Source organism: Lemur catta, chromosome 10 (genome assembly GCF_020740605.2).
Source record: "Lemur catta isolate mLemCat1 chromosome 10, mLemCat1.pri, whole genome shotgun sequence".
NCBI classification, from domain to species: Eukaryota; Metazoa; Chordata; class Mammalia; order Primates; family Lemuridae; genus Lemur; species Lemur catta.
The window spans coordinates 3,947,521-3,974,724 of NC_059137.1; the positions used below are offsets into that span (position 1 = coordinate 3,947,521).

Consider the following 27,204-nt stretch of genomic DNA (forward strand, 5'->3'; position numbering starts at 1 on the left):
TAGCCAAACGTGACCTCCTTCCAGGTCATCCTAGACCCAGTGGAACAGCAGCCGCCCATCATTGGGTTAACTTTCTTCATAGTATCCGTGACGCTCTGAAATGGTTATTTACCTGTGTACTGGTTGTCTCCCCGTGGAACGCAGACTTGAGGAGCACGGAGCCCTTGTCATCTTGTTTCCCACGTATCCTGGTGTCCAACACAGTGCATGGACAGCCCGGATGGCCAGGGACTTTCCCCATCACTGGGAAAGGCTTATTTCTGTTCTAGCTTCTTATTTAGGTGACAATGTCTGTAAATATCTAGGGTGGACTTGGACTGGCAAGCTCCATGGCAGATTTCTCTGCTACATTGTTTTTATTCTCCATTTATTTATCCGCACGGAAAACACGGGGTTTCCGGATCAGAGACAGACCGATTACTTAGGCACCCAGTGCTCTCCACGCTGGCTCCCGCGCCCGGCTCCTCACGGGGCGAGCTGGAAGAAGCCAGCTGCACCCGGGTGCACCGGGGCCGCGGCACAGGAAAGCAGCCCCGATGACATTGGAGCTTGTGGAGGGCAGCGGTGCCAGCTCGCCCCCAAACTGTACCCTGGAGTGGGAACATCTCCTTTTGGGTTGTAGAGGAGGAGGTCTCTAGGTTTATAGCCCCTGAAATATAAACAAATGTCTCTGGGCAGAGGTCCCTAAGTCTCTCTGGCTGTCCCTAACTTGCAGGGCTCCTTTGTAGTCCGTCATCCTTTATCCCGGGCGCTGGCAGTCTGTGTGCAGACACCCTGACCACGGGGAGACACGGCAATACTCATGAAGCATCGTTTCCTGACACACAGCTCCTGGATTAAACAATAACAGCCACCGTCTTTGAATGTTATGCGTGGTGTCCCCCATCACCATGGATGCTGTTGTCCTCTTTGGCCACTTAGAAAGCTGAGCCTCAGAGAGGTTGGGAGACTGACTGGGGGTGAGCCGGCACTGAAGGGCAGGGCTAAGAAGAGACCTGGATTTGTGAGCTTTCCTCCCTACCGCCTGGCTGCCCCAGAGTCTGGTCAAGAGAGTGTTCGGAAAGAGAAGCCTCCCGGCCACTTACTCCACGTCTATGTGTGCCAGGCACGGTGTCATGCATGGAAAGTGAGAGTGATGTGGCCCTTTGTCCTCAAGGGACCCACCGTCTTTCGGGAGAGACAGATACTAAACAATTACCCAGAGAGAATGTCCCTGTGATAACAGGTTGGCCACATGAAGAAGGGCAAGAAGGACAGGTGCCACCTAGGCTGGGGACTGTCTTTGGAGGCTCCTCTGGGGAGGGAACGTTCCTCTGTGGCCCTGGGCAAGGTGCGGGGGAAAGCTGGAGAGGATGGCACGCGCACGGAGAGGTGAAGGCTGGGGAGAGCCACCAAGGAGGAAGGCGGGACCCAGACCCAGCCAGGCCCTGCTGGCATGGAGAGGAGACCGCTCTATCCTTGAGCACTGGGGAGCCACTGCGGGTTTTAAGCAGGGGAAGGATGGGATGAGGTGTATCAACTTCTCATTCATGTTAGATAGCCAAATGTTCTCGTTAAAGCAAATTCCCTTTTCTGCTCTTTTCTAGAAACTGGGGAAGAAAGGTTGGAGGATACAAGAAAGAACAAATTTAGGGAAATGCAAATTACTTAGAATGAGGTTTATGGTTCTTTGGCGACAGGGCAGTAACCCAGCAAGTCACAGCCGTGGAGGAGAGTGGCTGGTAGTGACTTTTCTGCCTCTCTCACTCCCACATCCACCCGGCTGCTAACCTGGGTCCTTTTGAAAGGTTTCAAACGTGTGCCTCAGGGCCACTTGCCAGACCCACAGGTGGCCGGTAGGAGGGGAACCAGGCAGCTTCCAGAGAAACTGTCAAATTCACTGCCACTGTACCTTTAGGAACCAGCTCCACATGGGCCACAGTCATAGCAAACAATGGTAATATTTACCAAGTATTTCTGGAAAAATGAGTGCAAAGTGCAGGAAATGCAGTGCAAATTGCTAGAACGCAGTACATTAGCAACACAGGACATTTAATGAGTCTGGGAAGAGAGATACGAATTTCAGGAAAATGTCAATTGCGGCAGAGTAAACAAGAGGCTTCTCTATCTCACTCTCCCTAGAACTGTATTTCAGTCTCCAGTTATAACTAGGGCTGTGATTCTTAAGAGGGATTCGGTTCTGAACGTCAAGGAGGGGGGAATCGGGGGAAGGAGCCAAGCTGGGGTTGCTTGTGGATCACAAATCAGCAGTGTCAGGGCCACCAACGCGATCCTGTTTGAGGAAAACTAAAACTTACCTGGGGCAGATGTGCTTCCGTGAAGAGTGTTTGGTACAAAAACTGGACCCCTGCAGGGGTGCTGTGGCCTGAATGTGTCCCCCAAAAATGTATATGTTGAAACCTAACCCCCAACATAATGGCATTAGATGGGGCCTTTGAGAAGTGGTTAGGTCCTGGGGGTGGAGCCCTCATGGATGGGATTGGTGCCCTTATGAGAGAGACCCCGCACCCCTTCCACCATGTAAGGATGCAGCGAGAAGGCACCATCTATGAACCAGAAAGTGGGCCCTTATCAGACACTGAGTCTGCCCTGGCCTTAGACTTCCTAGTCTCCAGAACTGTGAGAAAGAAATTCCTGTTGTTTCTAAGCTGCCCAGTTGTGGTATTTTGTTGTAGCATCCCCAACAGACTAAGACAGGGAGAAAAACTGCCTAAATGTCACTGAAGGGTTGGGAACTACAATGGCTGCAGATGGGGATGGTATCTTGTCAAGGTCAGCGAACGGTCTAGGTCAAGGCCACCCAGTGCATTTCTCACCTCAGGCAGCCACATTCCTCCTGTTGCAGGGACTGTAGAGGGACCTGGGAAACAGGCACCCACAGCCTTGTCCAGGTGGTTCCATGTGGCTTCCCCTAAAGCCACCTCTTCACCAGCTCACTCTGCGGTCAGGCGAGGTCAGGAGCCCACGGGCCACAGAGCGGCAGACAGCATTGCATTCACTGGCTCCTTTCTCTGCAGTTCCCAACAGCCTTGTTGTGAAGGTGCTGTCGGAGCGCCTGGACCAGCAGGACAGCATTCAGAAAGGCTGGGTGCTGCACGGCTTCCCGCAAGACCTGGACCAGGCGCACATGCTCAACAGCGTGGGCTACGATCCCAACAGGTGAGCTGCCGGCCACGCCCCGGGGCACCTTCCCTCCACGGCTCCGAGGAAGGGTCTATTTGACAGCTTCCAGTTCATGTGAGCCTTTACGTGTTCCCGAAGTGGAATTTCGCTTGGTCACGCCATCGCCACCCATCCCCCGACCCCATTTGCCCTGCAGACTAGGGGTCAGCCTTGGGTTCAACTCCTGGCTCTCACTCCCCTGGCTGGACCTGAGCTTCCCATGTGGAAAACAGTGGTGAATAGCAAACAGCCCGGCCTGCCTTGTGGGTTGTCATACAAATCAGCTGATGTTTTCTTCCACGGTTTTCACAGTTTCATTTTTTACATTTAAATCGTTGGTGTAGCTGGTATTTATTTTGACATGGATATGCAGTATGAGTTCCTTTTTTTCCCAAATGGCTAACCCTTTTTTCCAAAATGGTGGTGAATGTTGTTGAATAGTCTGTCCTGCCTCCACTAGTTTGAACTTGAGAGTTCACAGTTGTATATATCGTGGAAAGCAGCAGAGACTACCCAAGTGAAAACAAGCGAAGCTACTTCATCAGACCTGGCAATAGCAAGGGGGGCGGCCACCGTTGCTCGGTGCTGTGGCAGGGATCAGAGGCAGGCGGAGTGGGGCAGCTGTCCAGTGGCAAACGGGAAAAGCCTCGGTGCTGCCGTGACCTGGTTGCAGCTGGGGGCCTGGGGAAGCTGGAGGGGCCACTGAGAAGCAGAGCGCCCTACGCGACTGGTTAAGGGAGCACGTCCGGCTCTCTCTGGTTGGTCCTACACTGGAAACAGTGGCGAAGATGAGGGAAGCTGTCAGTTACTGGCAAGTCCTGGCCCGGGGGCCGACTGCTGCAGAGACTGTGCTTCGGCTTCCTGGGCAGGTTGCTACAGGTCGTGGGTTCAAGTTCTGTCTTTGTATATGAGCCGGCCACTGTCCAAGTATGTCCAGTCCCTGATATTTATGCATGTCTGCGGCAGTCCCACGCGGCTGAACTACCTTGGTTTCTCACACGCTGTGCTTCGGCAGTCAGTGCAGGGCGAGGTCCTCTCACTGCTCTTCTTTACTGCCTACTTTGCGTCTCTGTTACTCCGAAAGAATACGATAACAATTGCATCGTGCACAAGGGAAAATGACGTTGAAAGTTTAAATGGAATTGCTTAGATTTATAAACTGATCTATTACAGTTTGATGTGGCAACATCCTGTCTTTGCCCCTGAGTGAAACTATCAGCACTTTCTTCAGGCTCACACTTTTTGAGTGTATTTCTAGGTATTATATTATCTGTCACTCTTCTTGTTGATATTATGATAAGGTATTTTCATCCCATACTTTCTAAATGGATTTTCAGGAGTATAAGAAAGACATTGATTTTGGCTTATTCATTTTATACTCCAGCCTCCTAGAACTCTGTTACTATTTCTGATAGTTCTTTAGTTGATTTTCTTGGGTTTTTCAGGTGGACAATTATGTCGTCTACAAATATTCATCTTTTTGCCTCTTCCTTTTCAATGTTTATACTTTTCTTTTTACTCTTGTTGGGCAGTACTTGCAGAACAGGGTCATTATTGACAGGGTGACTTTTTCTTGACCTAAAGGGCTGTCCTGGTATGCTACCATTAAGGCACTACTGACTTTTGGTTTGAGGTATATACAATTTTTATAAAGAAGTATAGCTTCATGGATTTAAATTGTCTGGAGTTGATGTTGAATTTTATGAAGACCTTTTCAGCATCTTTTAAGACAATTTAATATTTTTTTCTCTTTTGATGTATTGATGTAATGAATTATGTGAATAGGTTTCCTAACAGTAAGTCAGCCTTCCATTCCTAGAATGATACTGGCTTAGTCATGGGAGCCTATTCTTTCAATACTGCTTGTGGCAGATAGAATTTTTGCCCTTATGGCCTTTGCCCTCTGGTGTGACACCTCTGAATGTTACGTTATGCAACAAAAGGGACTTTGCATATGTAATTAATCCACCTGGCAGTAGAGAGGTCATCCTGGACTCTCCAGGTGGGCCCAAAATAATCAGTGAGCCCGTAAAAGCAGAGCTTTCTTCTGAGCAAGGGAAGAAGGGGCAGTCAGAGAGGTGCCAAGCGTGACATGCCATTGCTGGCTCAAAGATGGGGGTGGGGGGCTGTGGACACTGTGAGCAGGAAATGGATTCTACTAACAACCAGTGGACCCCAGGTAAGAACCACAGCCCTGACTAACACCTTGATCTTAGCCCGGTTAGAGCCATATCAGATTTCTGACTCACAGAAACTGTGAGATAATAAATTTGAGTGTTTGTAGGCAGCTGGGTTTGTGTTCCTATGTTATGGCAGCCATGGGAAACTGAGGTGCTGCTGGGATATACTGGTTCCGTTTCTATTTAGGTTTCTGTGTTAATGTACATAGGTAATATGGATTAGAATTTTTTCCTTTTTTTGTGCTTTGTCAGGCTTTAGTATCAGTGATAAGGTAATTTCATGGATTTTCATTCTCTCTCCATATCTGGGAGAGTTTTGAACTGTTTCTTGGAGCTAGCTCTTTTGGGCAAAGATAGCTTATTAACAATTCGATTGATTTTGTTCATGGTGTTCAGTCGATTTGAACTTCTCTCTTGTCTCGTGCTTGGTCTTTTCCTAGAAAATCATCCCATTCTGCTCCCCTGTGTCTTTAAACGTATTAACATAATTTGAATATCCTATGGGTTTTTCCCATTTTTTCTGTATCTGTGGTTGTTTCCTCTTTATTATTGCTTGTTTTGTGTATTTGTGTTTTCATCCTTTTTGAGGATTAGTTTAGTAGACTGACTTTTAAATTTTTTTTTTTACTAAAGAAACCTTGGATTTACTTATCAATTCTACATTTTTTCTGTATTGTATATTCATGAAATTTTGTTTCTCTTGATTAATGACTTTTCTTTATGTTGGGTTTATTTTGTTCTTTTTCTCAAAGTATAACCAAAATGCATAATTCACTTATTTTCTGTATTTTTTGTTTGGTACGAAAATGGTAAAGGCCTTGAATTGTCCTCTCTTCTGGCTTTGGCTATGTGTCATAGTATTTTCTTTTCTTCGTTTTTTTTTTAAAGGTATTCTGAAGGTATGATTTAATTTTTTCTTAGAGCTGACATCAATCACCACAAACTTGGTGGTTTAAAATAACACGAATGTATTGTCTTATAATTCCACAGTGCTCAAGTCAAGGTGCTGTCAGGGCTGCATTCCCTTCGGGAGGTTCTCGGGAAGGGTCCATTTCCTTACCTTTTCCAGTTTCTAGAGGCACCCGCATTCCCTGGCTTGTGGCCCCTCCCTCCACCTTCAAAGCCCCCAGTGTTGCCACCCTGCGACCCTCTTTCTGTACACATTTCTCCCTCTGGCCAGAGCTGGGAGTTCTTCTCAGATTTAAGGACCCACGTGATTAGATTTGACCCACACCCCCCAGATAACCTGGGAGAATCTAATCATATCTTGGTCCTTAACTTAATCTCATCTACAAAGTCCCCTTTGCCATGTAAAATAACCTAGTCACAGAGTCTGGGCATTAGGAGTGAGCATCATGGGGGTGGCATTATTCTGCCTTCCACAGTTGACTCTCCTCAACGCTGTTTTGGTTGTATCCCTGGAGTCCGGGCTGGAGAGCTTCCTTCCCTCTGGAAGACAGAAGCCTCTGTTCAGGTCTAGGGCAGCAGGGATGCCCCAGTCTTCACCTGAGCATCCTCTTTTCCTACCAAAACTGCCCGTGAAATTCCAGGGGCTGAGTACCTCCTGGTGGCTCAACATCCCCCCTCTGTTATCTCCTGACGCGGTAAGGCACCTGACTCCAGCTCAGCTGCTTGGCGTGAGCTCATCCTCCACCTGAAGATGAAAGGCACTGGGGGAAATGCACACAGTCACTTTAAAGAAGGCAGGGTCGGTGTCATTATCACGGTGGGGCGGGGGAGAGAACCTAGTGCTGGTTTTCTGGAGCCTGGAAGGAAAATTGACTGTTTTGTTTCTTGAGCCTACATGCACCAGTACGGCAAGCCCAACATGGGGAGGGCACAGTGTTTGTTCAAAAGAGTACAAGGAAGAATATTCAAGAACCAATTTGATTTAGGGCAGGGTTGCAAGTAAATACCTCTCCATTCTCCATGGAGTAAAAATCACTTTCTAAAGACTTAGTAAATAATGCCAATTTAATTTATTTGACCCTAGGGCGGAGGACAGGGAGGAAAAAAAATGTATTTATTTACAATGTAGATTTAATCCCATGCTGTTTAATCCACCTCTTGTATTCACTGCAGATGTGTTTTTCTTCCTCCTTTCTCGTCTCTGTCTCTTCCGTTTCCACCACCTTAGCTTTCAATTAGACATTTTTATGATTAACTCGGAAAGTAATTTTAGCCATAAACCTTCAAGTCCAGATACAGACTAAGAAAGAGAGAAATATTCTAAAATGAATCCACCCACCACTGGGATGACTATCAGGGCCATAATTCTGGTTTGGTTGTGATGCCAATTATAAAACACTCTAGCTGTGGTGTTGCTGCTTTTGACACCAGGAGGAAATCTTGACAGAATTATAGCCTAGAAATCAATCTGGGAATACGATACAGAAATCTATAATTCAGATATGAAAAAAATCTACAAAGGCTCTTTTTTAGGAAGGTTTGATGAAATTAGATTAAAATAAATTTACATATATATCAATTTTATTAAAATATATTCACACTAGTAACTAGAGTTATTGGGGAAGGGTAAGCTATTCTGTGTATTAGACACAAAAACAGACCTCTTTGGCTTATCAGAAAACAAAGTTATTGTCTCCTTGTCAAATATAAATCTCTTCTTAGAACTAATAAATGGATAGTGTTCAAATGCAATGTTTTGTCTGACTCCTACCTCATAAACCCATGGCACATAATACTAAATTATATTCCACTGAGCAGTATCAATCTCTTGATTCCAACATCATACAACGAAGGGAACAAACCAAGTAATTGATGTGTCGAAAAGAAGGAGAAAAAGTTATTTGAGAACAAATAAAATGGGCTATAAAGTTTGTTAAAACGTAATAATAGTAAAAAAAAAAAAAAAAAGAAAGAAGAAAGAAACAAAGAGCTATCCAAGGCTACATCCAGAACTCTGCCCTCTGCCTGACTGTAAAATAATTCATTTCATGCTGCAAGTTTGTAGCACAGTATTTTCTTTTAAAATTAATGCTGACTACAGAGAGGGAGTATAGGATTCTGATTGATGTTGGGAAGTTTGTGGTGTATCAGGCAGAACTGGTTTTTTTTGCATCATCCTTGCCCTCTGAGTTGCAGGGAGGGAGGGGTGGGGCAAGCTGCAACCTTAACCCTCCTCCAAGGCCTTGGTCCTGATCTTTCAGAAATCCCTGGAAAAAGAGGTAAAAGGAGGGACCTAGATGACTCAGTGGCAATAAAATTCAGCAAGATGGTGGCGGGCATTTTATTAGTATTTTCTTTAGTATTTTTCTTTTTCGATTCCATTGGACTAAATTTTAGGACTCTCAAAAAATCACCCAAGAATGATATCTTTGATTAGGTTATTTGTGTCCTAGGCCATTTCGTGCAAATTTTTAAATTTTTATTTGTTATCATTGTTTAAATAAGATGGTTGCGTGTGGCCCACATCCAGAGGAGCCCAGAGGGGTTTGGTTGTCCCTGGGAAGCTAGTGTGGGGTCTCCTCCCATTGCATCTGGCTCCCCTCCCCCTTGGTGCTGGGTTTGTTGTTGTTGGCTTTTGCTAAGCAGACGTCTGACACACAGGCATTTCCTGTGTGTGACAGCGCGGAGGAGAGAGAGGCTGGCGAACACTGCACACCCAGTGCAGCCTGCAGGCCAGTAGGTCTGGAAGCTTGCTTGCTCTTCAGATTTCCTGGGGCCGGGCCCTGCAAACAAACCCTGGTGGCTCCGAATGGGACATCTCTGCTCGGTAGTCCTGCAGGTCAGCTGAGGCTGGCCCAGAATGTTCCATTCTGGCTACTGTTTTCCATCTCATTTAATCCTTTCAACAGCCCCATAAAGTAGGTTTGCTCAGGGAAGAGGCACTCGGCTTTTGAGAAGCTGAGAGTGTCCCTTGCCCTAGGCCACACAGCTGGACAAGACCAAGGAAGAGTCCAGCCCTGAGCCCAGCTCTTTGCTCTGAACTGTTAACGTTGTATCCTTTGTGCGGCAGGATTAGCATTTATCCCAGTGCTGGCTAGCTAGTTTGCAAAAGACACATTTCATCTCAGCTTCTTTATCTGTCAAATGGGGCAATAATCTCTTCTCTTTTAGCCCCACGGTACTACTGCTCTGGAGAGGAAATGGAATATGTGTGCGTGTGATTTATAACTGGAAAGCGCCAGACACATACCGTAGGCTGACGAACACTGGCTCTGTGTGTGTGTGTGTGTGTGTGTGTGTGTGTGTGTGTGTGTGTGTCCCCACAGCGCCTCCTGTCGGGGCAGACTGTCACTGAGACGTGGGGGACAGAGTTTGTCTTCTTGCCTATTCTCATATAACTTACACACTCACGACCCCAACATAGGAATGCTGCAGGTTTGTCTACAAGTTAAGAAGTATAAAAACATTGATTATGATGGTTACCTGTGTGATTTTGAATTCCTGCTCAATAAAAAAAGGCTAGAATGGCAAATAATGAAGGGATGACCATCAAAGAGTATTTGCGATATCTACTCATTATGCATTGATACAAATAACTTACTGCTATTTAAAAATATTTTTCTCTATTAGCAATCTGCTTGCTCTTCTTACCTGTGGAAGACATTTCAAAGGCTCTGGTTGGGTTGGAATTGGGAAGGTGGCCCGTTCTCCTGGTATCCTGTGGGGCAGAATGCCCCTGAAATAGTCAAAGACAAAATTGCCCTTTGGTTCAGGACCCGTCTAGCCAGGCAAACTGAGCAGTTCTAATCAGGACATTTAACGACATTGATAAAATTATTCCACTAAATGCCGGTTTGGTTTCTTGGTTTCAATTATGTTAAATTTTAAACAGTGGAATATTATGGTACATTGTGAAATTAAAAACTGAGTTGGCATATAGTTTAAATGCTAGAGCCCTCTAATTTGATTTAAAAGCTTGTTACTTTTTCATTTCATATGACAATTTCTTTTGGGGGACAACACAATGAAAGCCTTGGATAATGACTTTGCCGTTTCTAATCTGGTCAAAATGGAGAAGGACGCTATAGTTTCTTAAGAGGAGAGCAGTAGTACCAAAGAAAAAAATGAAAATGCAAAATAAAGAGGATTTCTTGCCCCTTCCTCCCTCTCTCTCTCCCTTTCTGGCTTGCGCTCTCTCTCTCTCTCTCTCTCTCTCTCATTATCACCCGCTCCTTCCAGGAAGCTCTCATATTTCTGCAGCTGATCCTGGCGTGGATTAGGGATAATAAACAGCCCATTAATGGAGGCCTGAACCAGGAAATGGAGTTGGAATCAGCAGCAAAATTCGGTGGCTGACGAAGGTTAATAACTCCATTACTGCAGCTCTGCGCCTGAGCCGCGGACGAGCAGGGTGTTAGCCTTATCTTACTCCTCATTAATTGAGCTAATAGAACCCGAGTGACCCTGCCTTGCTGCTGTCATCGGAGAGTTTACCAGACATGGGCTGGAATACATATCATTGACTGTGTGCTCCGTGGGTGCCTTTTATTTTTGGAAGAAAGATCTTTCTTGAAGATCGGTGAGGCGCAAGCCCCGTCCTAACAGTAGCTGTGCGGTGACTACAGCAGGATCCCGACGTCACTCGGATGCTGTCGCATGAGCAGTGCTGCAGCGAGGGCCTGCTGTGTCCCTTTGCACCTCTAGGCAGATGTCCACTTTGGGATTGAAGGCTTTAGCCTCAACTTGGACGGCTTTGGAGGAAGTGGCCATTGTTTCCACAAAGTGTCTGGGGTGGAGGGAACCTCTTCTGGGGTCTCCTCTGTCTTTAAACATTTGACCACTGTCTCTACTGGCCAGTGGTCCAGGGGGCACTGCCCAACCTTTGTGAGCCTCAGTTTCCTTAACCATGGAGTGGGGCAACAACCCCGCCCTTCTTACCTGTCCACGTGCTGGACTAGTGGATGCGTGTGCTGAGGAAACCTGTGTGGGGGATTTATGAATCGGAAAGGCCCTATACAACCAAGATAATGTCAGCGACAGATTGAAAGTCAGGATCTGAGCTTGCTGCAGGGGCCAGGCTCATTCTGCAGCACAGGAGGTGGCAGCAGGGACGGGGAACAAGGGTGTGAGGTCAGAACTAATCATCTTGGATCTCTTCTACTTGGGCAGGTTGTTAGCTCCTCTGTGCCTCAGTTTCCTCAAGTCAGAACCAGGGACGGTAGTGTCTGGGACATCCGGAGAGAGGATTACATGAGATGATGCACAGACACACTTGGCACAGAGCCGGGCACGAATAGCTCCACGCGTGTAGCTGCATGTGTCACTAAGGCATTGCGACTCCGTGCCTTTCCGTGGGGACCAGAGCTTCTGAACAGTAAGGTCAGACAAGCCCTCACCCAAACTACCAGCTGCAGGTGTTGTGGCCCGGGCCGCCCTCTGAGCAGACTCCTGCCCTCTGCACTGGCCGGGGAGGAGCTGGAGAAGGCGCCTGGCAACACGTGGCGGGAGGATGGTCCCGCACACAGACCAAGACCCCATGGAGCCAGGCAAGCTGGGACATCCCGAAGCAGGACAGCCTCGCAGGCTGGAATGGAGCTTTGAACCCGGTCTTTGAAAAACGTGTATTTTTCATCACCTGTAAGATTTAAAGATCTTCTGACAGGAAACACAACACAGTGACACTCAGACAGGTGAAAGGCGGCAGTCTTTCTTACAGCTCCAGGTGGGAGAAGGCTGCCAGGCCTCGCAGCAGCCGTGCCCGGGCACAGGGCGACAGCAGCTGGGGCTGGGGCAGGCCGCGCACGGATGGCACGCAGCGGCTCACCAGGTCCGCAGCCTCCCTGGGGTCGGCTACGTTAGATAATGTCAGAGGCGCCAGGCACAGCGGCTATCTGGAGCTGGCTGGAACCTGCCCCCAGGTGGCACAGCACGCAGGAGCCAGCTAAGAGACGTGGTGGGGGTGGGGTCTTAGAAAACTGCCCGTTGTGGGGAAACAGCAGATTGTAGCCGTGACTCAAAAGCCGGGCCACGGCAGCCCGTGTGAAAGCGTCTCCCCCCGCCCCGCGTGGGACAGCTGAGAAGTACTGGCCTGCCCTAAGTCCACGTTCTCCTTTCTGGGGCCGAGGCCCGCCTGTGCAGGTGCCTTGGAAGCATTAAAGCTCAACCCAAAGGCCACCCGTCCTCGCAGCCCTTCGTCTCTCAAAGCTCCGCGTTGTGTGCGTCCTGCGACTGTTGGGGTGAACTGCCCGGTCCTCGCTTTCAGATCCACTGCCCGCCCCCCCACAGGCCACCTTCCCGTGCCACCAGCTCAGTCACCACTGCGCTTCTCACGGACACTTGCGCTCAGCAGCAGCACACCCTGCGCGACGTGGCTCTCAGCGCAGGTGCTGTGCTTCCTTGTAGCAAAGCGAGGCTGCCTACCCAGCCTGGAGTTCAGCGGGAGGTGCCCCTGGGCCTGCAGCCCAAGGATGTGGCTGGTAATGGCGGTGACAGGCCATCAGCCCACAGCCCCTGGAGTTGTAGCATTTTAATCTTTCAGTAAATAAGAACTGGGGTGGAAAAAGGAAAGTTCTCCCATTATTTTCCCACCTAGGGACTGTTGACATTTTACTCCTTATTTCCAATGTTTGCGTAAGAAGGAGTCTGGTGAGGATGACTCTGGGCAGATGTGGAAGGTCAGCACTGCTTCTTTCCTGGGTTAAAACTAAGTTTATGACAGTCTGTTACTAGGTGTGTTGTCTGTCACTGAGAGCGTAAGAGCAATTACTTTTGCAGCAACGACATGGAGAGTGTACACTACCTTTGAACTCCTTGCCTGCAGCCTCCAGGATCTTTTGGAGTGAAAAATACAGTGAATTTCCAGAGAGAGAAAGAGCCCAGGCGACCACAGGCTCAGCTCTGCTGTCCCCAAGGTGCCTCCGGCCAGTGGGGGAAGCTTCGCAGGGGCCGTGGGGAGGTGGCCTGCCCTGGCGGGGAATGTGCCTCGAGGAAGAGCCAGGTCCATACCACAGAACAAGGGATTTGCACGGTGTTTTCTTGGTGAGTCATTTTGTTAGTTTAGAGCAGACACTAACATCCTCACTGCAGTCTGTTGAAACTCAGTTTACTTCTTTACCATTTAAAATGTTTTCCTAAGAGCTTTCCGAGAGGCACCAGCCCTGCCGCCATTGCAGGTTTGACTTTCCTGCTGTCTCCAGGAGGCCTGGGAGAGGTTTCCAGGCCCTGTTTGCTGTTCTCTACTCTTCGCATGTTATTCTGGGTCAACGTGTCCTCTGGAGAAACAGTGACGACTTTCCCCATTTTCCCGTTGCCGTGTCTGAGAACCTTCCCGGCCGGAAAACTTCCCCTCCTGCGCGGCCTAATTCCCCCTTTCCCCGCTTTGAGGTTCACTACTCTTCACTGGCGAAGCACATCTCAATCTCCCTTCCCCTGCGGATTCCAGGCTCTTATTAGGGACCCAATGGGTTGTGTTCAACCGGTAACAGTTCGGCCTACGCTGGTGGTGAATGAGACATCGGAGAAGATAAACATTCCTCCCCCGCCGTGGAAATCGAGATCCAAAGCAATCTCCACGCCTCGGGTGGAGAATGACAGGTGACCTTTAACAGAACAGAGCCCGGGGTAGTTGGCATTTGAGTCGAGCTCTGATAGAGGCGCCCCCATTTTTGGCAGGCGCGATGCTCGACCGTTAACTTAAATTCATTTCCCAGAGAAAGGCAAGAGGACAGAGATGCCGAGATGACTTGGAGAAATCATATTTGTTTTTCTTTACCCATAGGAGACTTTGGGAGACATCAGAGCGTACTTCAATTTTCCATCTTCCTTAGAGACATAACTAAAGTGCTGAACTGCTGAACCCGGCATTGTGCTTTAAAAGCTTGGGCCTCTGCCAGATTCGGGTGGCAGATGTCTAAAAGCTTGAAGCTCTTCTTCCTAAATATCACAGAAATTATTTAATATATAAGAAAACTTTTAAGAAAAGTCTTCCACAAATAGAAGTGCAGCTTTACTTTCTATGAGATTGTAAAACTCGGGGCATTGTCTCCTTGCTGGCTTTGAGATTCCTGCAGATTCCAGCCCACGCCCGCCACCATGGGCAGGCCACAGCCACCCCAGCCCACGCCCGCCACCGTGGGCAGGCCACAGCCACCCCAGCCCATGCCCGCCTCTGGGCAGAGTGTCTGTCCGGGGGCTCTGGCTTTATGCCTTCTTTTCTCCCGTGGGCCTCTGTCTCAGGAGCATGGATTCTAGATCCTAGGAAGAGGCTGCAGGCATCAAAAAAAAAGACCTACCAGGCCAGAAACTCACCGTTACCGTGGTGGGGGTGGGGAGCAGGAGAAGCCGATGTCCTGGAGCCAAGGGAAGAGAGAGGGCCCAACTTCTTCTTTTTCCCATCCAACACTCCCTTCTCACCCCCACACCTTAGCATGCCTGCCTACTTCCTGTTTCCTAAACACAGGTGTTTACTCCAGCTGTTTCTTCTTTCAGAACACCAGGGATTTTCATCCAAATCTTATGTTTTCTACAAGGCTTAGCTCAAATGCCACCTCCTCCAGGAAGCCTTCCCTGATGCCTCTTCTCGCCTCCACAAGACTTTGCATGCTGTTCTTGTGACAGGGAGCAGTGTACTAGGACAGTGATTAAGAAAGAGGCTCTGAGGTTGGGCAGCCAGGTTGAAATCCTGGCTGTGCAAGGCCGGGCAGGTTATTTATCGTTTCTGAACCTCAGTTTCCTCTGGGTAAGACGGTGATGACTTTGTTCAGATATGCAACAAATACTTCTGGAGTATCAATTACATGCAGGCATTGCTTGAGTTCTTGGGACACAAAAGGAGATAAAACTTTCTGGCATCGTGTGCCTCACGTTCTGGCTGGAGGGAGAAAGGCTGTAGGTGACAACAGGTGCACAACATGTCGGGCGCTATGGAGACCTGTCAGACAGGAGGGGCGTAGGGCAGATGGGCAGTAGGAAGGGAGAGGATGGGACGGTATGTTGTGTAGACGGTGGTCTACACAATGTCGTCAGAAAGGGAAGGCCTTTCAGATGTCATGTGCACGGGGACTTAGATGGAGTGAGCGAGCCCCAGGAATTTGGGGAAGAGTGGCCCAGGCCTGGGAACCACAAGTGCAAAGTCCCCGAGGTAGGAATGTGCTCGGCAAGTTTAAGGAACATTGAGGAGGCTGTTGGCGCCAGAGCAGAAGAGACTCTGGGAGGACTCAGACCCGGTCTTTGGACCCCCACGCTCTCAGCCCCGGCACAGCAGAGTCTTCGTAACACCCTCACACAGGTGCACACCTGGCCCTGCTGTCCCCTTCCCAGAGCGCCCTCCTGTGGCCCCCTCCTCAGGGGACCCTCCTCCCCTCTCTTGTGCTGCTTGTGCGTGGCGGTGAGCTTCATCCCCCCGGAGAGAGGAGATTTGGGGGAACCCTGTCCCCACCCCTCCACCGGCTGGCCTTGCCAGCAGGCATAGTAAGCCCAGCCCGCTTGGGTCCCCAGTGCCTTCAGCGCCTGTTTGCAGAGCCAGCTGTGTCCCAGGCACTAGAGGCTGGGTCAACAGGCAGCAGGACGGGCTGGCATCCGCCCTTGGAGGCGCAGCCATCGTGCTCTTCCAGGCCTCGCCCTGGTCTCAGCCCAGCCCGGCGCCTTTTCTACCCTCCCCCGCCCCAGGCCCATCCGACAGCTCGTCCCGCACTGTCCCCGCGCTGGGCTCAGGAGCTGGGGCGGTCACTTATCTGTTGACACAGGACCGACTTTCCGTCTTGGAAGCAATCGCTTATCCTCAGGCCGGCTCCTCAAGTTCCGGCCAGGGGCGTGTCCAGGGGGCCCAGGGCATCTCCCAGCGCTCCCGGCCACTGGTCAGCAAGGTCTCCGGTCACCCCCGCCCCAGCCCCAGGCCCAGCCCCAGCCAGGGCGCTGGGCTTTCTTTTTTCGTGCTGAAATTCAAATCCACTAAAGTCAAACCCAGAAGGCCCCTGGCCGCCATCTAGTGCGCCCTCCTCACTGTGCAGAGACCGAGTGAGGAACCCAAGGTGACACTGTTGTCGAGGGAGCCGGGGGCTGCGTGGGCCTCCAGGCCCCAGGATGGCGGGTGTTTTGTTTCATGTTTGCTTTTAAATGCCATATTCGCTTCTCCATCCCAGCACCCAGGCGGGCGGCACAGTTGCCCCCAAGGCCTTCCCATGTTCCCGTTGCCCCTCCCGCCTGCCCCCTCCCCCACGATGGGTGGGACAGCAGATTGTGACAGGGATGGTGACTGCCGGTTCTTACCTGGCGGATGTTCTGCCCGGATTTGCTTTAACCAGATGCCCCTCTTTGCGTGGAGCTCTGGGAGCACCCCCTCTCCTCTCAACAATAATTAGCCTTGTAAGACTAATGGAGGAAATCGTGTCTAATTACCCTGTTGAAGGCCCAATTATGCGATTAACATTGGTGGCTATAAGCTAATGATGAGAAGAGCCTCTCATTTGCATAGCATTAAGTTAATTGCGCCGCAGGCCGAGGGGCGGATGGGGTGGTGATGGCAGGATTCTCTTTCTGAAAGGATACTAATGACCAGAAAGGACCATTCACCTGACAGCTTTATTAATTAACCGCGATCTGGTTACCTAGCAGGAATGGCAAGTGGCAGTCGGCTGAAAGGCTCAGCTTTTTAAAAAATGAGTGATGGGAACCCTTGCTGCCGAGTTTTCTTCCAGGCGCGTCGCAGTGTCACCGCCAAGCTCACCTTGAGGAACCATTTTAGACAAGTCTTGCTCTGGAACCGCCCTCGAGCCCTCCTGTCAGGCACCGCCTTGCACGTTACTCCCTTGCTTTGCTCGTTCACTCGCTCTCGTGCCCTCAGCCCACCCACATTTACTGCTGCCTCCTGTGTGCCAGGCTGGGGACATGAAGACCAGGGGGTCCCTGCCCCACAGAGTGTTTGGAAGGAGGGGTCCATTCTGCTAAAGATCCGGGGAAACCTATTGGCCCCCAGTTTCCCCAGAGGTCTGGGTTCGAGTCAGCCTTGCTGTTGGAGAATGTCAGCAGGGAATTTCGTAGAGATCATTCTTCAGTGAAGTCTCTTATTTGCCTGGAACACGCTGGGGGCCCGGAGAGACTCCGCCAGGGAGTGGCAGGGCAGGATGGTGCCGGGTCTGAGCAGGACTGCTCTGCCTTTTCAGCCTCTCTTGAACCTTGTGCGCGGCTGTATTTTGAAATGTTGAGGGCTCCTGGGGACGCTCCCCCACCGCCCTCCCATGTGCCTTCCCAGCCCAACCCCTCTCAGGGCTCTCCTACCTGGCTGCTTCTTCCCCTTGCTGTAGGGACTGTATTGTGCTCACTCTAACAACAAACCAACTAAGGAACTGCTACAGGCTGGGACTCATTTTCCAGTGAATTTTAAAACACAGAAATTTTTAACAAAAAAGAAAATCATGCATACATCCTCTGTAACTTGCTTTTTCACTTAATAAAACATTGTGGACATCTTTCCCTATCATCACATAAAGCTACTACTCATTAAATGTTCGAGTAGTATTAGACTGTGCAGATGTATCATAATGTATTTAAATGCCCTCTGTTGGCAGACGTTTGTTTCCTGTTTTTCTCTATTATAAACAACATAGCAACCAGCATCCATATGTACACACACACACACACACACACACACACACACACACGCAAAACATGCCTTTGTATTTGTTTTTGTATTTGCATTTGTTTTAGTCATTTCCTTGGGAAAAATCCATAGAAATGGAATTGCTAAGCCAAAGGGTACGCACAGTTAAACAGTAAACTACTTTGATTTTTTGTGGATACATAATAATTGTACATAATATTTGTGGGGTACACATGATTTTTTTTTTTTTGAGACAGAGTCTCACTTTGTTGCCCAGGCTAGAGTGAGTGCCGTGGCGTCAGCCTAGCTCACAGCAACCTCAAACTCCTGGGCTTAAGCGATCCTCCTGCCTCAGCCTCCCGAGTAGCTGGGACTACAGGCATGCGCCACCATGCCCAGCTAATTTTTTCTATATACATTTTTAGTTGTCCAGATAATTTTTATTTCTATTTTTAGTAGAGATGGGGTCTCGCTCAGGCTGGTCTCGAACTCCTGACCTCGAGCGATCCACCCACCTCGGCCTCCCAGAGGGCTAGGATTACAGGCGTGAGCCACCACGCCCGGCCCACATGATATTTTAATACATACTTGTAATATGTAATGATCAAATCAAGGTATTTAAGATACCCATCACCTCAAACATTTATCATTTATTTCTTTGTGTTGGGAACGTTTCAAATCTTCTCTTCGAGCTATTTTGAAATATACAATAAATTATTGTTACCTGTAGTCGCTCTACTGTACTATGGAACACTAGAACTTATTCCTTCTAGCTAACTTTATATTTGTCCCCATTAACCAACCTCTCTTCATCTCCCCCTTCCACCCTCCCCAGCCTCTGCTCACCTTCATTCTACTCTACCTCAGTGAGATCAACCTTTGTAGCTTCTACATGTGAGTGAGAACATGAAATGTTTGTCTTTCCGTGTCTGCCTTATTTCACTTAATGTAATGACCTCCAGTTCCATCCATGTTGCTGCAAATGATAGGATTTCATTGTTTTTTTATGGCTGAATAATATTACACTGTGTATATACACCACATTTTCTTTATCCATTCATCCATCGATGGGCACTTAGGCTGCTTGCATATCTTGGCTGTTCTGAATAGTGCTGCAGTGTGCATGGGAGTGCAGGTGTCTCTGTGAGGTACTGACGTCCTTTCCTTTGGCTGTATACCCAACAGCTGGATTACAAGATCATACGGTAGACCTATTTTTAGTTCTTTTGAGGAACCTCCATACTGTTCTCCACAGTGGCTGCGCTAATTTACATTCCCACCAACAGTGTAACAGAGTTTCCCTTTCTCCGCATCCTTCACAGCATCTGTTATTTTTTTCTTTTTGATCATAGCCACTTTAACTGGTGTGAGATGATATCACATCGTGGTTTTGATTTGCATTTCTCTGATGATTAGTGATATTGAACGTTTTTTTCATATGCTTCTTGGCCATTTGTATATCTTCTTTTGCAAAATGTCTATTCGTATCATTTTCCCATTTATTAATCAGATTATTTGGGCTTTTCTTTTTGGCATTGAGTTGAGTTCCTCATATATTCTCGTTATTAATCCCTTTTTGGATGAATGGTTTGCAAATATTTTCTCCCATTCTGTTGGTTGTCTGTTCACTCTGTTAATCATTTCTTTTGCTGTGCAGAAGCTTTTTGGCTTGTTGTAATCACCAAATGTCTGTTTTTGCTTTTGTTGTTTGTGTTTTTGAGGTTTTACTCAAAAAAGTCTTTGCCCAGACCAATGTCCTAAAGCAGCAGTCCCCAACCTATTTGACACCAGGGACCAGTTTCGTGGAAGACAATTTTCTGCAGGGGTGGGTGGGAAGGGCAGTGCAGCGGAGCTCTGTGGCCTGGTCCCCAACAGGGTTTCTTCTAGTAGTTTCATAGTTTCAGGTCTTACATTTAAGGATTTAATCCATTTTGATTTGATTTTTGTATATGGTGAGAGATAAAGGTCTAGTCTCATTCTTCTGCGGATGGATATCCAGTTTCCCAGCACCATTTGTTGGAGAGACTGTCCTTTCGCCACTAAATGTTCTTGGCACCCCCAAAATCAGTTGGATATAAATAAATGGATTTATTTCTGGGCTCTCTATTCTGTTCCACTGGTCTGTGTATCTGTTTTATGCCAGTACCATGCTGTTTTGGTTAGTATACCTTTGTAGTGTATTTTGAAGTCGGGTAGTGTGATGCCTCCGGCTTTGTTCTTTTTGCTCAGAATTGCTTTGACTATTTAGAGTTTTCTATGGTTCCATGTGAATTTCAGGATTGTGTTTTCTATTCCTATGAAGAATGTCAGTGGAATTTTGATAGGGATTGAATTGGATCTGTAGATTACTTGTGGTATTTGATAATATGATGATTTTCACAATATTAATTCTTCTTATCCATGAACATGGAATGTCTTTCCTTTTTTTTTTTTTTTTCCTAATAAGAGACAGGATCTCACTATGTTAGCCAGGCCAGTCTCAAACTCTAGGACTTAAGTGATCCTCCTGCCTCAGCCTCCTGAATAGCTGGGACTAGAGGCACACACCACTGCACTCAGCTTATTGAGGGTTTTTGTCATGAAGCGATGTTGAATTTTACCAAATGCTTTTTCTGCATCTATTGAGTTCATTGTATGGTTTTTAGCCTTCATTCTGGTGATGTGATGTATCACATTTATTGATTCATGTATGTTGAACCATCCTTGCATCCCTAGGATAAATCCCACTTGATTACGGTGAATGATCTTTTTAGTGTGCTGCTGGATTCAGTTTGCTAGTCTTTTCTTGAGGATTTTCGCATCTATATTCATCTGGAATATTGGCCTAAAGTTTTCCTTTTTGTTGTGTCTTTGTCTGGTTTTGGTATCAGTGTAATTAAGTTTAATGATGCCATGTTGCACACCACGAGGACATGAAGACAAAATGTTTGTGCCAGCCCCTGGAGCCATAGCCCTGCCCAAGTTAGTGGTACAGTTCAGCTGAATTACCACCTGTGTGCTCAAGCTGTGGGAATGTTTAACATCATGAAACTTCAGTTTTAGGGAGTGTATTTTTTTCCTTAGGCTCAATGATGGATTTAGAACATGGCTAAATGTTTTCTTCCAAGAATGGCCATATTACCCACAGCAGTTACTTTTTGATATATATGTAGAATATTTAAGTAATGATAATCATTTCAATTTTTAGTGCTTTGAGTGGCTAGCCACAGCTAAAACGTGACAGGCTCATGTGTGTAAAGGTCCATCAGGAAAGGAAGTGGTTCCCATGAGACCTGCACCGCCTGCTTGAGAAGCTGGAGGCTAATTTGCCCGGCAGCCCTGCCAGGGGCAGGGGCAGAGGCTGACTTAGGGTCGGGACGGGCCATGCGCATCTGGCGTGCAGGAAGGTCCGTCTCCAGAAGCTCTGCTCTTAACTCGGGCTTCCCACTGTCGTCTGGAGGGCGGTAGAGACTTGCCAGGACCACCCATCTTTGGGAGCACAGACGCACACTTAGGAAAAGCAAAGACACAGAGCTCACCCGAAAGCAGACCCGCTCGGCTCCCCCGAGGACTGACTGCTGGCTGGCACTTTCTAGAAGTGGTAGGTTTAGTGCTAGAAACATGAGCTTTGGAGTTTAGTAGACTTGAGTTTGAATCTATGTTGGTCAACAGATATTTAGTGAGCACATGCTGCGTTCTGGAACGGCTCTAAGCAGGGCTCTTCCTGGTGAACAGCTCAGCCTCCAGGCCGGAGCTCCACTCTGGAGGGCGGGCAAGGCTGAGTGCCAGGCAGCTGTGAGATTTTCGGGGGGAGGAGGGCTCCAAGCGGAGGGGGCAGGAAGGGTGAAGGCCTGAGACAGGACTAGCTCCACCTGTGCAATTGTGTCGCCTTTCCAAGCCTCTGTTTCTCCCTTTGCAAAGTGCGATTAGCAGTACACAACGTGTAAAGTTGCTGATGGGTTCAATGAGGTAGTACCTATAGGAAAATGCAAATAATAAACTGGAGCAATTTTGTTTCAGGCTTGGGGTTCCTTCTGTATTTCCCAGAGAGGATTGGATTAACCGATAGGCCCCCAGGCATAGCCCGGATTGTTCTATAAGAGAGTTGGTGCTGCTCATCAGAGGAAGAAAGTCTCTCTTTTCCTTGTCTGTCTTCTTCATGTGCCGTGAGGTGGCGGGCCTCCTTCCCCAGAGGCCAGTGGGCCGGAGAGGGCCTCGGTGCTGCCGGGAGGGTAGGAGGAGCCCCTCCTGAGCTGTGCCCTTCGCTCTCAACCCTGCAACCATCCCAGTAGGCTGTGGAAATTTCTCTCCTGCTAATGGTGGTAATCACCAAATCCCCGTGGCTGCTTCTGGATTGAAATGTCAGTCACTTTGGCTGCCCCTGGACAAACGCATTCAGTTGTCATCTGTCGGGTGCCCACGGCAATTGCTGCGGCGTAATAGAGACAAATGCATCACCAAACTGGAACACGATCATTCCGAAATTATGTATTTAATTCGCAGTTGGTACAGAGTGCTCATAAAAGCCTGATCATGACAGAGAGGCTAATAAACATTTGAGAACATAAATATTTTGGGCGGAAATGGCCTTGTGAAACATTTAGTTGTGTAGTAGTTAGAAGAACAGAGAAAATCAGCCAGGCAGAACTCTCTAGATACCAATCCAGTGAGTTATATATGCAGGGTTGATAATGATCTTGAGTGAGTCGTTTTATGGCTGTGCAGGCATTGATATTAGAAGCTCGAATCAAGGGCTGCACTGAGTGTGGTGCTGCGTCACTCCGAGCCTCAAGCCATTTGCCCTGCAGATAACCTGGATCCAGTGGGCAGAGATGCAGCTGCCTGGGGAGCGGGTCAGACTGGCCTGGGGTGGGGACGATGCCAGCCATCCACAGCACTCACGGGGCACTATTAGGTACAGACAGTCCAAGCAGCCTGGTGGTGCTTGGCTCAGGGAGCCCCGTGTGTGCTGCGGGAAGCTGTGCAGGGGTGGAGAATGTACCCAAACCCCCTGACCTGCTGTGGTCCCTCAGGCCGGGTGCAGCAGCCGTATGGGCAAGAAAGGCTCACTGCCAGGGTATGGTGAGGAATAAACTAGGCGATATGCATCCAGTGCTTACAGAAGCCCTGTTTTTGTTTGTCTGAGACAGAGTCTTGCTCTATTGCATGGGCCAGAGTACAGTGGCATCATCATAGCTCACAGCAACCTTAAACTCCTGGGCTCAAGAGATCCTCCCACCTGGGATTACAGGTGTGAGGCCATTTTGAGGTCCAGATTGTGAGGCAGTACAGTGCCCTCTCGCTTGGCCAGAAGGATGTCTCAAGTCATGTGGGTGGGGTGCTGCTGTTTTCGGTGAGAGGGTGGTTCAGGTTCAATTTGTGCTTGGAGTGTGGCCCCTGGGGGCTGATCCCTCCTGCCCTGTGGGAAGACAGCAATTTGCGATCCGTGGAGAAGGTGGATAAAAGGAACTTGTTACCAAGAGCAGTGGAAGTTTGTGAGCATGCAAATGGTTTACTTAAATGGCTTGTGCAGGCTGCAGGCGCTCCCCCTCGGGCTCCCGGCCCTGTTTTCTGAGCTCCACACCCGAGGTGCCTCCAGGAAAGAGCTGAGCCCCCAGCAGCAGCCCTTCCCTGAATGCTGCAGAAGACAAAATGGCTTGAGCTGCTGGCCTCAAAGCTTCCTCTTTAGAATCTGGAAGCTTCTTTTTGGGAGGATAATTCTTTTCCATAGAAGACTGAGCTGCTATTTTTATTATATATTTCCTATGAGAGGAAAACAAAAGGAAGGGGAATTTAAATGCACCAGTACAAGTCTGGACGAAAAGAACATTTTAGTGTCTATGAAGGTGGCAACGGTGAAAAAAACAAACCAAGAGCAGCTGCAGAATAAACCTCTTGTTTTGAAAATCTTTGAGAATTGGAAATAGCCACTGGCCCGAGGAAACTCTGCCTAGAGAATTCGAGATTGCCTGGGGTTCGCTTGGGCCCTGGGATGCTATACAGCAACCGCTGCTGGGGCTGCTGCTGCCACGGCTGGTGATTTGCAGACCTCAGAACACAGGAAGGCTGCTTACTCTTCGGCAAACTCTGATTCAGCCCCATGACGAGGGCTGTGTGCACACAGCGCAGGCCCTGGAGATGCAGAGAGCAGTGGGGCAGGGTCCTGCCCGCCACGGCCCCTGCCCCAGGAGCTGCCTGCCCCGCAGGATGGGCAGATTTGGACACAACTAACTACGGTCCCTTGCCACAAGTGCGCCTCTGAGGTCTGCCTTTCAGCCAGCGCGATCGGGAGGGAGGGGATTCAAGAGTGCTCGACACACAGCAGCCTCTCCAAGGGGAGTTCTTGGGGTGCAGGGTGGGGCACCCGGCACCTGCGAGATATCTTAGATAAGAAAAAATTGAGGGGGTGCCAGGACACAGTGGCATTCCAGGTCCCTGGCACATGGAAAATACGAACGCCTGTTAAATATTTTAAACAGCCAAGTTTTAATCCAAATATCCTGGCACGACAGCAAGCGCTCTCTCCTGTCAGCTAAAAGAAGGGAAGATGCTGATAAAAATATCAGCAAAGAATAGCTAATCGGGTCAGCGGTAATGTTTTGGCCGTAAGGCCTTTTTTTAAGTGGCTGGAGAGAAATGGAATCAAATTGGAAAATACTGGTCCATCATGTGAGACGGGCGTGGCTGGGGAGGGAGAAGAGGAGAGGCTGCGCCTTGCCCCAGTGCTCCCTTACGCACAGCGAGAGTGCAGGGGTGAGGGCAGCGGGCCTTCAGAGTCGAGCTTTCATGATGGAAACTTGCTATCAGAGGTGGAGCAGCTTTTGCGACATCTCACACCAACGTGTAATACAGGTAGGGATGGGGGCCCGAGCCTGTCCCCTCTTTGCACGCTTACTGATCTTCCAGGAAAACACAATCACTCAGAACCACTTGTGGGTCAACGCACATGTTACAAGCCGGTTGCTGCCTGTCTCAAAGGCCTGCTCCATGTCACCTTGGCTCACGCTGCAATAAGCTGATTTCGCTCCGTCATGGGTCCCCACTTGTATCTGCTCAAAGATAATGAAATGCAAATAGCCATTTCTATCCTGAACGGAAATACATCTTCGTGCTCACTTGTGGCCGAGGGACTTCAGAAACATCAAAGAACATCATCTGCTTCCCATTTCCTGACCCTGCTGTGTCGCCTTCTCCTGTTAGCAGTTGCTGCAGAGATCCTGGGTGGCCGTGTGCTCTCTCCTTCCTTCCCAGGAGTTTGTGCTGAGCTGAGTGGATTCTCAGGGAGCTGTTAGCCAACTCTGCCTGCAGCGAGTCCCTTAGAGGACGGCAGCTCTGTGCCATCGCACCACGCTGCCGTCCAGCTCCAGCCCCGCTGGCTCGGATGCCAGCTCCAGCTCTGTCCCTCACGAGTTGCACTATCTGAGCCAGTTATTTCACCTTGGGGCCCCTTCCCCGTCATAAAATGGAGGTGATAACAGGACTTCACTCAGAGGGCTGTTGAGAGAGTTGAAGAGTAGGTACAAAGAGGAGGCCCTCCAGGGCATGCTCCTGCTGTCCCCACTGTCACCCTAGTGCCACCCCAGGAGGCTGCAGGAGTGAGCATGAGAGCACTTGCCTCCTGTTGTTAGTAAACATTGAGGAGCTTCCTGTTCTCCACAGGGGAGATCCCCCACAGGGCCACCCGAGGGAGGATGACTTATAGTCCTCCAGGGAGGAACCTAGTTTGGAGCTGCCAGCCTGAGCCCGCCTGGCGCTTCCTGACCAACATGCGAGTACCTGGGGCATAGTCCAGGACGGCTTCAACCCCAATCCCCCCAAATTCACTCACCATCTAAGCAAACAGAGTGTGCAACTGGGCTGCAAATCTAACTGGGCTGCTGCCACTAAAGCCAGTCCCAGATAGGAATCGTGGGGCCCAGCACTGGGGCCAGACGGAGGGTCAGTGCTTGCTGCCTGCCAATCCCCCATCCCGCAGGGCCAGACCCAGCCACTGAGTGGGAGGGAGGCACTTGGCAATGGAGCGGCAAGATAAGAGAGCCCAGGACCTCGGCTGACCAGGGTGACTTTAGAGGTTACTTTGCATCCCTGACCCTCAGCTTCCCCACGGCCAAAGGTCAAGAACAGCTGCTTCTTCCTCCCAGGCACGCAGTGCGATCTCCTCACATGCGTGTTCAGCCCGGTCGTGGCAGCCGCTGTTCTTGGTGGGAAGGGAAGGACTCGCACATTGATTTGTTCATCCCGCAAGTATCTCACTGCTCTGCCAGGCACTGTCCCGGATCCTGGGGCCACAGCAGTGAGCCCACATTCCCACGGGAGGAGGCAGACCTTTAAACAGCCAGACAGAGGAGGAACATCCACGAGACCACATGCTTTCCGTGGAATGAGAATTGCATGGCACGATGAGTAGGGCAGGGTGGCAGGCTTGGATTTAGTGGTCAGGGAAGACACCTCTGAGGAAGGGTGGTTTAAGCGCAGACTTGAAAGAAAAAAGAGCCAGCCACGGGGAGGGGCAGGGAGAGCTGTCCAGGCAAGGGGGCTGGAGGGAGCCGGGCATGTGCCAGGAGAGCGGACGGGAAGCCACGGGGAGACGGGGGTGCGGCAGGATGTGGTGAAGGCGGGGATTGTGTATGTATGCTTCAATGTCGTATTACACAGGTGTCTATTTATTATGGAAAAGTTAGAGAATGTGGCTAAGAAAATATATTTCCAATGTCCAGAGGTAACAAATGTTAGCATTTTAGTATATGTATATTCCAACATTTTAAAAGATGCTCTATAAAAACAGGGTCCTAATTATACACACCGTATCACAGCCCTTTATTCCACTAAACATACCGCACGTCCCATTCACAAGCGCTATCCTAGCCTCACCGCGAGTGGCCGCACAGTGCTCCTTTGAGAGTGTTTGCACTCACCAGCGCCAACACTGCACGTAGGAACAGGATTACTGCAGGGAGACGGCCCCGGGGAAAGATTCCACCTGGATGTTGCAGGCTTGGGACTGGAATAATGGACTAATTCACAGACAACTGTCAAAACCCTGAAGTTTTAAATTGCAGTTCTGTGTACCCAGCCAAGGACAGGGAAGAGCTTTATCTAGAAATGCAGGTTTCACCTCCTGGGTAGGTTCACTTGAGAAGTTTGACCTGGGAGCATCGCCCAGATAAACAGTTTAACCCTGGGTTCTTTTCAGTAGGCAATTAGGGGAGTCCGTTCCTGGCGAGGCCAAGCCACAGGGCTGGCCTTGGGGTTAGTCCGGCCTTCTAGGCCGGTGTTCCTTATTCCTCCAAATCCAGGTTTCTTCCAGCGGCAAAGAGTCAAGTCCAAGGTGCAATCTGCACCTGATTTCCACTGGTGCCTCTGGATGCAGCCTGAAGT

The 27,204-nt window shown here is 49.2% G+C and overlaps 1 protein-coding gene across 5 annotated transcripts in view; it reads left to right on the top strand.

Annotated features, from left to right (window-relative positions):
* The window catches only part of AK8 (adenylate kinase 8), a 113,286-nt gene that overhangs the window by 68,037 nt on the left and 18,045 nt on the right, over positions 1-27,204 (top strand). For all 5 annotated transcript variants that reach the window (XM_045563676.1, XM_045563677.1, XM_045563679.1 and 2 more), the window contains one exon: positions 3,018-3,159. In XM_045563676.1, the coding sequence (XP_045419632.1) occupies positions 3,018-3,159 (142 nt within the window). The remainder of the gene's footprint in view (positions 1-3,017; positions 3,160-27,204) is intronic.